Consider the following 13,131-nt stretch of genomic DNA (forward strand, 5'->3'; position numbering starts at 1 on the left):
CCTATAATTTTTTTAAATTGTACAACTTTTTTTCTACAATTTATAAACCAGTGAAATTATTATTAATATATTTTTTATTTTTATTTCATACATTTTAACAAAAAAATGTTTAGCTCTATTAAATGTTAAAACCTTGAAAATTAAATGTATCTAAGGTTTTTTATATGTAAGTTATTCATTTATCTACCAATTAAAAATTATCGAAAATAAATACAGTCACAATAATTTTTAATGAGTATTTAAAATTAGAATTTTTATGAATTAAATAAAAATCAAGAAAATTTATAAATTATTTTTCAGTCAAGAATACCTAATATTATTAATATTCATACTTTAGATTTGAAAGTGTGATATTATGTTTCTCGTTCTCATAGGTTTCTATTATGATACCATCGCCATCACTTAGATATACGATAGACAAGAATGTACCTATACGTCATTTTATAAATTATAATATAAGTCTCGTTTTAGATTTAGGTTAATATTATTTTTTTTTAATTAAAACTATAATATTCATTACTTATCATTAGATTCTGAGCGGAACGATTGATTTTATATGATATGCGTTCTTTTTATATATATAAAAAAAAAACAAAAAATATTTGAACCTTCAACTTTGTAGGCGATTTTTAGTAAAAAGTTGGTCAAGTTGGAACTATATAGTTAATATTGGGTAGGTAGGTACTGTTTAAAAGTAAAAAATGACCAGTACTTTCTTACGATAATCGGGAAAACAAAATCAAGTAGAGAAAAAACCGAAATTTTTTAACTTTTTTCTTCGTTAGTTTTTAATGAAATCAAAATTACTTATATGTTCAAATTTGGAAATAACTGTAAAATTTATAACCCAAACCTGATAAACATTTTAAAATATCTTAAATATTTTTGTGCTATTTATAGATATTTGAAACTTTTTTTTAGTTTATTTTTGATCACGTAATTTTTTGTCTGTAACTAAAAGAAATCGAATTTAACATTTTATAAAAACTGAAATTTGTAAATTATTTACAAGTAAGTAGTAATAGTTTACAGTTTTGTAAACTATTTTTAGTTTTACATTAAAGGTTTAAAGTTTAATGTAAAATTTCTTGTTTTTCTTACTAACATTAAAAAAAAAAAGTATAGTCACTTAATATTTTAAGATCATTTGAAATTCAAATTTCAAATTTTGATCTCATTAATAATAATCAATTAATTTATTCTATAAATCTTAACCATTTAAATGCCTAAGCAAAAACATTGTAAATTGAACTCATAGTTGTTAATATTTTGTACACAAGTCATTTAGATGCATCTCATTGATGCCTAACTAAACATGTAGCTCCTGTTTAGTAATGCATTAATAATTACATATTAAGTGTAAATGAGATATGTTGGTTAATATGAGTGAGATAGAGGAGTTAAAAACTGTAGACAATTTAAAGATTACTATACAACGGTCAACAAGTCAACGACTTCAAATAGTACTTATTAGTTACTTCTTATTAACTGAAGGCTGTGGCTGTGAGCAGTGGCGGATTTAAGGAAAAAAGCCCTAGCGGCTTTTATTTTATTTAAAGGGCCCAATAATTTTGAATTGTCGTGAATACTAACTCGTGGAGAACTTTACCCCCACCTTCCCTCAGATCTTAAAAAACTATTAAACTAGTTAGGTAATAAAACAATATAAATAAAAATAGTTATAATGATGCCGGTGTGTGGATTTGACTGTACATAGGGGTAATACGTACGAGTACGAATATATTACACGGTATTATTGTTATCCCAATTATTACTTGATGTGTTACAATCCAAAATTTCAAAAACTTAAGAAATGACTAATTATATTTGACAATTTTTGTTGAAATGAAAATAAGTGATGACTGGGACACTGGATACGGGGGGCGTTTTCGTGTAGGGGCTCAGGCGGCAAATGTCCATATTTTCCCCGTTAAATCCGCCACTGGCTGTGAATGCATACTATTTTATACTTAGCGTGGAATAGATATATCGCATGATACCTACTATATGGTAGCTTCCTACTTCCCTAATATAACACTAGTCATGGTAGTAATTACTATGGTATTATGCTTATTGCAGCAGTTCGCGGTATAATCATAAACATAAAAAAAATATCATTTCACATTATACATAATATAATATATATGTCTGGTCGTAGGACAATATAGATAACGGGTGTAATATTGCGATACCGACTAATCTAACTGCGACGTGTGGACGACCCGGAAGATGTGAAACCGCTTCGCGAATAACAAAAATCTGTTATTTTCCTCGGTCGTACAAAAATTCTAAGATATTCCACCCATAACCTACGGAAAAAAAACAAGCACCATTAAACTTGTCAATATCAAACGGTTTTTTTTTTTTATATTTTTCTACGAATCAAACAAAATATCATAATGATAGTATCGTAGTAACCGTTTAACGATTACGCACAGTAATTTAATATAATAAACGTGTACATGTAAAGATAATAATTTTATTATACTGTCGAAACTATTTCCGCAGTGTCCGCGGGTTGAAAAACGAACGAAAACTCGCCAGTCGCAGTTGCTTAGTAGTAATTTTCAACGTATATTATTATAGTGTTGTTGTCGTCCGTAGGAAAACCGATCGTTTCGACTTTTTTTAATTGCCGATAACGAATAACGGCGGCGAGGCTACGTTATCGTTTTCAGCGGTGTTGGCTGTTACGACGATAAAATTAAATATACTATAATAGACTTCCCGTGCGCGTAATAGCTCGTCCTTAATGCATCGCATATGTAGATAATACGAATAATTACGTTATAACGATGTGATGTATAATAAAAAAAACAAAAAAATTATCGTAAACCATTAGAGGCATTGCGAGCTCGGCGACCGGACGGACGAGCGACGACGAGAAACCGGAGGAACGCGCATCGGTGTCGACCGCGATAATAGTACGCCGATATCGCAAAGCACTTCAAGCTCACATTTCCCCGCGGGGCACGTGACATTCGGTTCGGTTCCTCCTCTCCATTGCTCGAAAATATCGACACTCGTTGGTCCCGGTCACTGGTCAGTCGTCGCACGTCGTCCAGATCGTCATGCACGTCGTTCGCGACGGACCAAAACCGCCGTCGAACGTCTCCGATAATAAGCCGCCGGTCTTCAACCCTACGCCAGACACGCACCGTCGATGTCCCTAAGCTTTGGTGTAAGATGGATGTGAGCGGTCTCCCTTCGCCGACGGACCAGTTCACCTGCGGACGGTTTGCCGCTAGTTGTCTGCGATACTACTATGGTAGGTACCGGACGCTTGTGTTTTTTGATTTGAGTCAAACTCTTTTTGTAGTCGTCACGATCTTGTTAGTTAGGTACACTGTTATTAGGTGTTGAAATGGTCTAAGACATGTTTCTAGTCGTTGTCGATTTCAACGCGTTAAGTTCAACGTGACAGATCTATTCAATTGGCGGTGTGAGTTCATTAAATACATAATTTTTTACATTTATATCAAAAATATTCTGAGCTGTCCAACTTTGTTTTTACAAGTGTCCACACCCATAATGTATTGTTTAATAGACAAACATTTACACTAAGTAGTTGAATCATACAGATAAAACATAGTCATAATATTCCATCATCATATCATTTATAAAATTTCTAATACGTAAAATGTTTTAATTAGGTACCTATTGATTAAACTATTACAAATATTAGTGTTTATTATCAGGAATTGGCCACTTGGGATATGAAAACTACTCATTATAAATATCTGTAAAAAATGTATGGTTAGTGTTTAAAACGTATTTAATTATATAATATATTTGGAAATCATTAACAAATAGTTAATAATCAAAAATTTAATTAAATACTGAATTAGTATTTAAATTTCAAATCGTTGTGATTACTAATTACATATGACTATATGAGTCATGAGAACATACATAGCACATAAAATATAAGTTAAAGGTTAGGTTAGGCCGTTATATAAAAATCAAATTTCTGAAAGATTCTCTTTATTTGAGTATAATTTCAAAGTTAATAGAGTTAACATAATTTTAATATTTGTTTATGTCAAATAATTTAAGTAACTTAGGTATACTAATTTTTAAATCACTTTGTATATTTATACATAGTAACTTTTTATGATAGTATGTTTGCTTGAATCATTGTATTTACTTTCATCATTATGTCATCTAATTTTCTATTAATTTCATTATTTTAATAAGCATTTAGGTCATTTAGATGCTCTATATTTATCATTTTTACTTATTATAGTTGTTACAAATTAAAATGTTTAGGTAAAATATAATGCAATTGTAATTCAATAAAAAAATCAACATGTAACAATTTTAACATCTAACAGGCTGACACTTGTAAGTAAATAAAGGTCAAAACATTTAAATAGGTAGGTTCTCCTCCTAGTTAAATATTATTTTAAGTGGTCTTTTGTGGTATCCCCTGTAACTGTTTTTTACGAGTAGTTATTAAATATCTTGTTGGATATGATGAATTATTCAGTTAGATAGTTTATGTCTCAATAAAGTAAAACTTTTATTAAACAATAATGATTATTATTTTGTTTTCATCATTTTAATGAATTAGAAGTTTTAAAATTGGGTTCAAGACTGTTTATGTGAGTACTTGTATTTTAGTTGTAAAATTATGCTATTATTAGTTTGATTAATAAATTTTTGTTATTATATCTTATAGTAAATCTTCACTAAACATTATTCAATTTTAATTTTTAATACTTATTACTTGTTTATATTTCATATTAAACTATAGAAAAACCTAGAACCAATCGTCAGCCCTAGATTTAATTGGCTACAATTAAAAAAAATTAACAATGCACACAATCTTATTAGTAATAATAATTTAATCACTGTTTAATTACCTATAAATTATGTTAAACATTTGTTTTTATAAATTATTAAAAAAACTAACAAGATAAATAGTTAATAATAATGCTAATAAATATTTTTCAGATTTAACCAAAAAATTAGGAAAGTGATTTTAAGTTTACAGCAATGAAAAGTGGTAAGATAATTTTAATTTGTACATATTATATATTTTTAGTATCTATCTAACTCTTTTAATTATCATTAATTTATCATACTAAATAGTGACTCAATAATAAAAAGTTGTTATAAAATGCTATAATTTTAGATATCTTATAAGTTATTTTGTTTCATGAAACTTATTAAAAATTTTAAAGTTGTCAAAATAAATTATATTTTACTAGCTCAGACATACAATTTATAGAAATCTATTTATTAATAATAAAAAATAAATAAATAATAATATTATGTTTACAATAAAATGCTTTTAGAGAGGAGGTTTAGGTGTTATCATGATGTGTATTAATATAAAAAAGGTTTTAAATTGTTTTCCTCTAAAATAACTATTCTATGTATTTTCTTGGATTAATTTATTAAAATTATTTCATTATTTAATAAATTATGTTTGTTGTTACATGATGTCATAGAAATAATGTAGATAATTTCAATGTTTTATTTAATATTAAAATAAAAATGTCTTCAGTAAATAACAAATATTATTAAAATATGAAATATTTTTATTTAGTCAATTAAATATGCAAGTGAAACAATTATTAAACCAAATATATTGGTTTTTACTTTTTAAGTTAAATTTCCATAAAAAAGTAATACAATAACTGCATAAATTAAATTAATAAATGTATTACTTATTACTTCAAATTTTAAATTGTATTAGAAATATACACTATACATAGGTATATGATATTCATGTAAATAATAATTAATAATACTATTTGTATGTGTGATTCATATATAAGCATTTCCTAATGTGTTAGGTAGTTATAAACAAAAAGATAAAGTATCCTGATAAGCGTTCTGGGTAAACTGTTTGTTGTTTACATAGTAGTACAGTACAGTACACATCCAAGAAAAAAATGCTATTAAATTTAAAAATCTATACAATTACATTGTATTTTTTTATGGTATAGTAGCGTTAAACAATATTAGTTTAAAATAAAGTCTAGTACGTGCTTATATTCTTATTGATTGTATTATGTTAAAATATTTTGATTTTTACACTCATTTAATTTTAAATGAATAAATAGTTTGTTTAAAATGTTCTGTCTTATACAATAATAATAATTCTATATTTATCATTATGCTTATTGGGTTTAAATTTAAAATATATAATGTAGTAATGTGTACACCTACTTCCTTCCATATTAAATTTCATCTTTATAGCTTACCCTGTTTAGTTTAAATACCAAATAATCTTATACTTGATTGCAATTTATGGGGAAAAAAAAAAAATAGAAAAATGAGTAAGTAATTAGACTCAAAATATTTATGAACATCATATATTAGTATTTATTATACTATAGTATATTTATCTTTTTCTATTAATTTTTGCGTTAAGTTCAGTATTAATTATTATGTATAATTTACATTATAAAGCAATATATTGTTATTCTATTGAAAATAACTTTTGAAATAAATAGTTTTTTTATTTTGCATATTCTTGATCCCATCTTCATTGTTATGTGTTTACAATTCCACAAAAAAAAAAAAATTACAAATACAAATAATTAATTTTAAATAGTTTGTTTTTTATTTTAGCTTAGGATAGCAATTTTATATAACCCCTCTTTAATTTTATTTCTTGCCAAACTATAATCAACAATATTTCATGATGAGTTAGTTAAATATTATATTCTGGTATTTCTGTTATTAGCTTAGCACTAAAAAGTGAATTTATAATCCTTGTACTTTAATTTATTTTAACATGAAATTCTTAAATATATTACATGGTAATATGTTGTTTGCAAGATCCAATCATCTCGAAAAAATTCATAAAATAAGAAGGGTTTATCCATCAGGAAAGAGAGGTCAGTTTTATGAAAAATTTGGTTTTTGAAACAATTCATATTCATTCTTCTATTATTATTAATGCACTTATAGTTTTTAATTAACAATACATATTAATTAATAACATTAGGTATACATTCAATATTCATAATAAAATTTCTTAACTCTATTTCTGCTAAATTCAATGTTTAATCGTGTTCTAATTTTTATGTATATTGTATATTTATAGGTACTTAAAGTAATAACTATAATTGTAATTTTGTATCTTTTTACTAAATTACATTTTGTGTTATTTTAGGGATGTAGATTAAATATCTAAGTACTCAAATGAATAAAAAATGAATAGTACTAGTTAAACAATAATTATAAATATTAAATAATGTTATGTATGTTTTACACTCTTTGATTATTAACAATATTAATATAATTAATTTTTTACAGACATTTTATATTTTAGCCGACCGGGCATTAAAAAAAATGCCATATTAATCTTTTGTATTGGTGTGATATTTGGTATATTTTTTGCTTATACTACAATATCCATTACTGAATGCCATTTTAAAGATATTAAAATACTTCCATCAAAGTTTTCATATGATCCAGTTAGATACCACGATCCTCATTCACATGGACATGATAATGAAGGTTCATTCAATGATTCAGTCATTATGAAAGACCATGGAGAAAATGAGACATTACATTTTCGTAAGTCAAACTAATTATAATTTTTAAATAATTTTTGTATTTGGTGACCAGCTATTTTTTTGTTAAAGCAGGTTTCATAAAAAATATTTTTAAAAAAATGTTAAAAATATATAATATTCTATTAAAACGATAATACCAAATAAGTTAAAAAGGGTTAAATATTAAATTATAGAATGGGGGAATGGGTTAAATATTTATAACTTTGCCTTGGACGACCAATTATAATAACACGGTATTGTTAGAACTCACATTCAAAACATTGAGAGATAATGTATTTTTTTATAATTATTTCGTATTCGTATAAAAATGTGATTGAAAAATTGCCAAACATAATGCTAATACAAAATACAATTAATACATTCCATATATTTACTCTCTAGTTTCTTCTTTAAATAGTTCTATATTTGTTTCATTTATATTATTTTTCTATTTATTTTAAATAAAAGAAGATTTACAATCATGAACTTAAAATACAATGCTAACTATTGTTTTTTAATATGTTAATGTTTTAATTACCAAAATAGCAACCATATGTTAACTATGATAAAATTACTGAAAATTATCCAAATAACTATGTTTGAAAATTATTCAAATAAAATATTATCGAAATAATCCTTTTAATAATCTTGTATTCGAATGATGCTCAACTTTGATATTATGTAGAGCGCTACAGTCAGAAACTTAAGTGTATTATAACACATACCGAATTAGCACCAAGTAGTTTAATATTAAAATTAAAGTAAAATGATTTTTCTGAAAATAAAATTTGCTATGTTTTAGTCCTCATTGAGATTATGAAATCAGGCTGATAGCCTAATGACTATTAATGCCTAGTGATGTTTAATTATTAATTTTAATTTTATAAGAATAATATCTATAGAATCTATTAAAAAAAAAATTTATATTTTTACTAATTTGACTTGACATAAAAATTTAATGCAATAACCATTGAAATATTGGTACCATCTCGTTTAAACTGAGAACATCTGGTCTTAAAATATTTCATTATTTTGTTAAATTATAGATGAAGATCTTGTGGCTCAAGAGCTTAAAAAACGAATTAGAGTTCTCTGTTGGATCATGACTAGTCCTAGTAATCACATTAAAAAAGCAAGACATGTAAAAGCCACATGGGGTAAACGTTGCAATACATTACTTTTTATGAGCACTACTGAAGGTTTGTATTAGTACCATACTACTGATTTTAATTTAATTAATTTAATCTCATAATTTAGATAAAAGCTTACCTTCTATTGCATTACCAGTTAAAGAAGGTAGAGAATATCTTTGGGGCAAAACTAAAGAAGCATTTAAGTACATCTATAAACATTATAATGATTATGATTATGTATTGAAAGCTGACGATGATACGTATGTAGAATTGTATTTTATATTTTAAAATGAAATATTTTAACATGTCTGTATTGTGTTTGTAATAAGTAGATACTATTTATTATAATCAGGGTTCAGAAAATCATGCATATGCATATTTCTTAGGAAGCTGTACATTAAAAATCTAATTTGACACAAATTTGTTTTGTACAATTCAAATTCAAAAAATTATAATAATATAAAATGCAATTTATTAGTATTTTTAAATATTATTACTCTGTGAATTATATATATTTGTTTAAGTATAATCCCATATAAATATAGAATTTAAAAATAAAATTACATATGCTACTTCTTATTAAAGAATTTTTTTTTAATGCATATATTTTATTGCTTTTAGTTAATAATGTTCTGATGAATAAGCCTCTGATTATAATAATTATAATAGGCTTACATAACTACGAGTATTATAAGTATTAATTAAATTAAATTTATAATTTCAATTTAGACAGAGCTATAATACGTTTTATAATATCATTAATACCACTAATAACAATTTATAATATTTAAAATAATTTATTAATATTCTAGATATGTATCTAATAATTTAGTATTGATAGTAAATATGTGTTTATAAAATAATTATTTATTATTGTTTATGTATAAAAAGTTTTAAAACATTGTAGACCATAGTAACTTGGTGATAATATATTACATTTATACCCTCTTCTACTCTTCCAGTAGCTACAACTCGTGTATCAATGCTATGTTTTGTAGTTAGCTTAACCTAGTCTAACAGAAGATAGATCATTTTATTTATTATATGACAATATTTTATTTTTTTTAATAGCACATTACTAATATGATAATTATTTCATAGTTAAAATAAAAAGAAACATTTTAATACTTATTTTTGTATGTTTATTTACAGGTATGTTATAGTCGAGAATTTGAGGTATATGTTAACTTCATTTAACCCAAAAGATCCAATTTTCTTAGGCTGTAGGTTTAAACCCTATGTTAAACAAGGATACATGAGTGGCGGTGCAGGTAATTAATAAACACAAAGTATATTTTGTAGGTTAATAATAGACACTATTAAAATATTAATTATAAGTATTGTAACTGTAAGTAAATTATAAAGTACGTTTAAAAATTATATTCTTATATTTTTAAAATTAAAATCATTTAGAATATTGTTATAATTTAATAATTTATTTAGGTTATTTGTTAAGCAAAGAATCAGTTAGGAGGTTTGTTGAAAAAGCTATACCTCATAAACAATGTCGGCAAGACAACGGTGGAGCCGAAGATGTAGAAATTGGTTAGTTAATTTTTATTAATAAATAAAAATGTTTGTATATGATTATTTATTATTGTATAGCTTATAGGTTTTTTTAAGTTCATTATATTTTCATGGTGGAGGTGTTTTAGACTTATTGTCATAAATTATGTCAAATTCTCTAAATATTTATAGAATATGTCGAATGTGGTTCATATTATTATTATTCATTAGATCTATTTTATAATTTCAACAAATGATAAAATTATGAATTTTTTTATAGGTATTTGTCTTCAATTAGTTGGAGTAAAAGCTGAGGATACTAGAGATAGTTTAGGTCGTGGACGTTTCTTTCCATTTATCCCAGAACACCATCTTATACCTGGACATACAGATCCAAGTTTTTGGTACTGGAAATATATTTATTATCCAATAGTAGAGGTAAAAACAAAAACATAATAGTAAACTAAATGAATTTAGTCACTTATATTTTTTTAAAATTTTTTTAGGGTATGGATTGTTGTTCAGATACTGCAATTTCATTCCATTATGTTAATCCTAATAATATGTATGTACTCGAATATCTAATTTATCATTTACGACCGTATGGAGTGACTCAAAATATTGATCCAGCTACCGTAAAAAAAAATTATCTTAGCAAAGAAAGTAATGCTACTAAGACTGATCAGCCAATGAACAAAACACAACATGTATAAACTTTAATTAAATGTTCTTAAGACATTTTACTGTGATTACAGTTGACTCTTATATTGTATATTTTATTAAACTAGAATAATTAGTTCCGTGCCATTCACACGTTCTGTTGGTGTACAGAACATCTTTACTAGTCAATAACTTATTGGCAAATCCTAGTCAATTTGCTCATAAAGTTCTTATTGATGGAGCTTGATTCCTTGAATTTGTTTTTCTTATTATCTAAATGAACAAAATAATTATGCACCATATTTATTTATTTCTGTGGTCATATTTTGTTTACTTATAAAATAAACTGTTATAATATGTCTTGATTTAATACATTTTTAAATACCAAAGATATTATTTTATATTAGCATAAATGTCACTAATAATATTTTTTTGCTATTAGTGATTTTTTTGTTTATCAATAAATAATTGTTCTTAAATGTAATTTATAGTAACTATACTACTTATTCTTGTATTGAAAATAAAGGGAATTTATATATTTAAATGAACTGTAATTTATTTTAAAAAACAACGAAACAATTAGTTTAGTTAAATAGTGTAATTGTAAATGTATTTTAACAAGTATAACATTTTGTATTGATTTTTCATATATTATATAAACACTAAAACTTTAAACTAATTTCCATCTGAATTAAATATTTAAATGTATTTATTACATTTATTGATATATACAGTGTATGTACAAATAATATTACTCTTTAAACTGTGTTTTCTTTGAACTAGACATGTGTAAAACTTGATATTTAAATTTAAATACTTAAATGGAATCAAAATTATTAATGAATATGTAAAAATCTTTTTATCGTCGATAAAACAAAATTACATTTATTTTATTTTTTATTCAATAATTGACGTTTTTATTTTATAGTATAATACTATAGTGAAACTATTGCAATTGTTAATTGTATGCATTCTGTTTTTCGAGTGTAAAGGACTTATAAAAACAACTGAAAAAAAAATCTTGTATTTTAAACTATGCACTATAGGGCCAGATTAAATTTAAGTACTAAATATTTGAAACAATAACTATTAGTTGTTGGATCAAATTTTAATGTGGGCAAAGTTTGTAAGAACATCAAAATTTTCAAATAAAAATATGTTTTAACACTTTAAAGTAAAAAACACCTCTTTTGAAAAAAGAAGTTTGTATTGCCATGACAGTATTAGACACAGGAGTATACTCAACATTATAAAAATCTAAATATGATGTTTCATTACTTAGGTAGGTTGGTTAGTACTAAGTAGTATACCTATATATATATATATATACTTATTACTTATAAATTTAAAAAATCAGTCTAATGAATTTAATACTTACCTATTGAAAGAAAAATACAGATGAGCAATGGTGCTTGTTGAATCATCTGTATTTCAAGTGATAGCTAGTGCTTACAGCATTTTTAGACCATTTCAATTCCTTACAAGTTTAGTATAGGTAACGTGTTGACTGTTGAGTAATTTATTTTTAACTTATATATAGTTTTATATAATATAATATAAATCATTATAATAACTAAGTTAGTTAGTCATGATAAAAATAATAACAATTTATATAGGTAATATAAAAAGTGTGTACCTATAATTATAGACGTCTGTCACATGTTATATATGTAATTAATAGAAATAGATAAGTATTTGTAAATTATTGAACTCGTTTATTACCTACTAAATTCAAATTATCATTTCTGAAATAATATTGGTTTCAAGCTGTTTGGGCCTCTTGGGTTATAGTACATTGATTTTAGTAGGTAAAACGTATTAATTATTAAAATTTTTATCACGTTTTAGAAGAAAATACATTTTATTTAGTGACAACTGGTAAAATATAGGGTCCAGGGGACTAAGTTTTAGAGGCTTAATTACTGAATGTCACGACTCAGGATGTGCTCGGAAAGAAACTCTCCCCCAACAATTGACATTGCTACAAGTCATCATCCATCGAAGATTGATAAAATCCATCTAAATACCTAATGCCTTATGCGACGGGTAAACAGTAGCCGTAGTAGGTACTACAATAATTGCTAAAATGTACTATTAGAATATTAGATACTATATAGACTATATAGTGCTCTTGCTTCTTTTTGAGTTTCTCAGGCTTCCGTATAGCATAAAACATGGGATTTAACAAAAAGTGAAGGCTAAAGTAAGCAATTAAAATTCTAAAAATTTGTAAAAAAAAAATAAAACCTTGAGAGCTTATATTATGATACATTGACTTTCAATAAAAACCGAATACGTTAACGCCATCTAGCTTC

The 13,131-nt window shown here is 25.1% G+C and overlaps 1 protein-coding gene across 2 annotated transcripts; it reads left to right on the forward strand.

Moving 5' to 3' along the window:
- Positions 1–2,421: 2,421 nt before the first annotated feature.
- Positions 2,422–10,906, forward strand: LOC113549883 (glycoprotein-N-acetylgalactosamine 3-beta-galactosyltransferase 1-like). 2 transcript variants are annotated; one of them, XM_026951382.1, is made up of 9 exons: positions 2,422–3,268; positions 4,957–5,008; positions 7,276–7,539; positions 8,564–8,716; positions 8,775–8,910; positions 9,803–9,921; positions 10,094–10,195; positions 10,437–10,594; positions 10,663–10,906. In XM_026951382.1, exons 2-9 carry the CDS (start codon positions 4,999–5,001, stop codon positions 10,867–10,869), a joined length of 1,149 nt encoding a protein of 382 aa, XP_026807183.1. In that variant the 5' UTR covers positions 2,422–3,268; positions 4,957–4,998; the 3' UTR covers positions 10,870–10,906. The 2 variants fall into 2 exon arrangements, with proteins under 2 accessions (XP_026807183.1, XP_026807184.1); XM_026951383.1 differs by lacking the exon at positions 2,422–3,268 and adding an exon at positions 4,546–4,604.
- Positions 10,907–13,131: the final 2,225 nt, after the last annotated feature.

Source organism: Rhopalosiphum maidis, chromosome 4 (genome assembly GCF_003676215.2).
Source record: "Rhopalosiphum maidis isolate BTI-1 chromosome 4, ASM367621v3, whole genome shotgun sequence".
Lineage (NCBI taxonomy): Eukaryota > Metazoa > Arthropoda > Insecta > Hemiptera > Aphididae > Rhopalosiphum > Rhopalosiphum maidis.

What these genes read in the sequence shown, in the direction of transcription:
- LOC113549883 (XM_026951382.1), top strand. An exon ending in TTGAAAGCTGACGATGATAC is followed by an intron (nt 8,911 to 9,802) that starts GTATGTAGAATT and finishes GTTTATTTACAG; the next exon opens with GTATGTTATAGTCGAGAATT. An exon ending in ATACATGAGTGGCGGTGCAG is followed by an intron (nt 9,922 to 10,093) that starts GTAATTAATAAA and finishes TAATTTATTTAG; the next exon opens with GTTATTTGTTAAGCAAAGAA.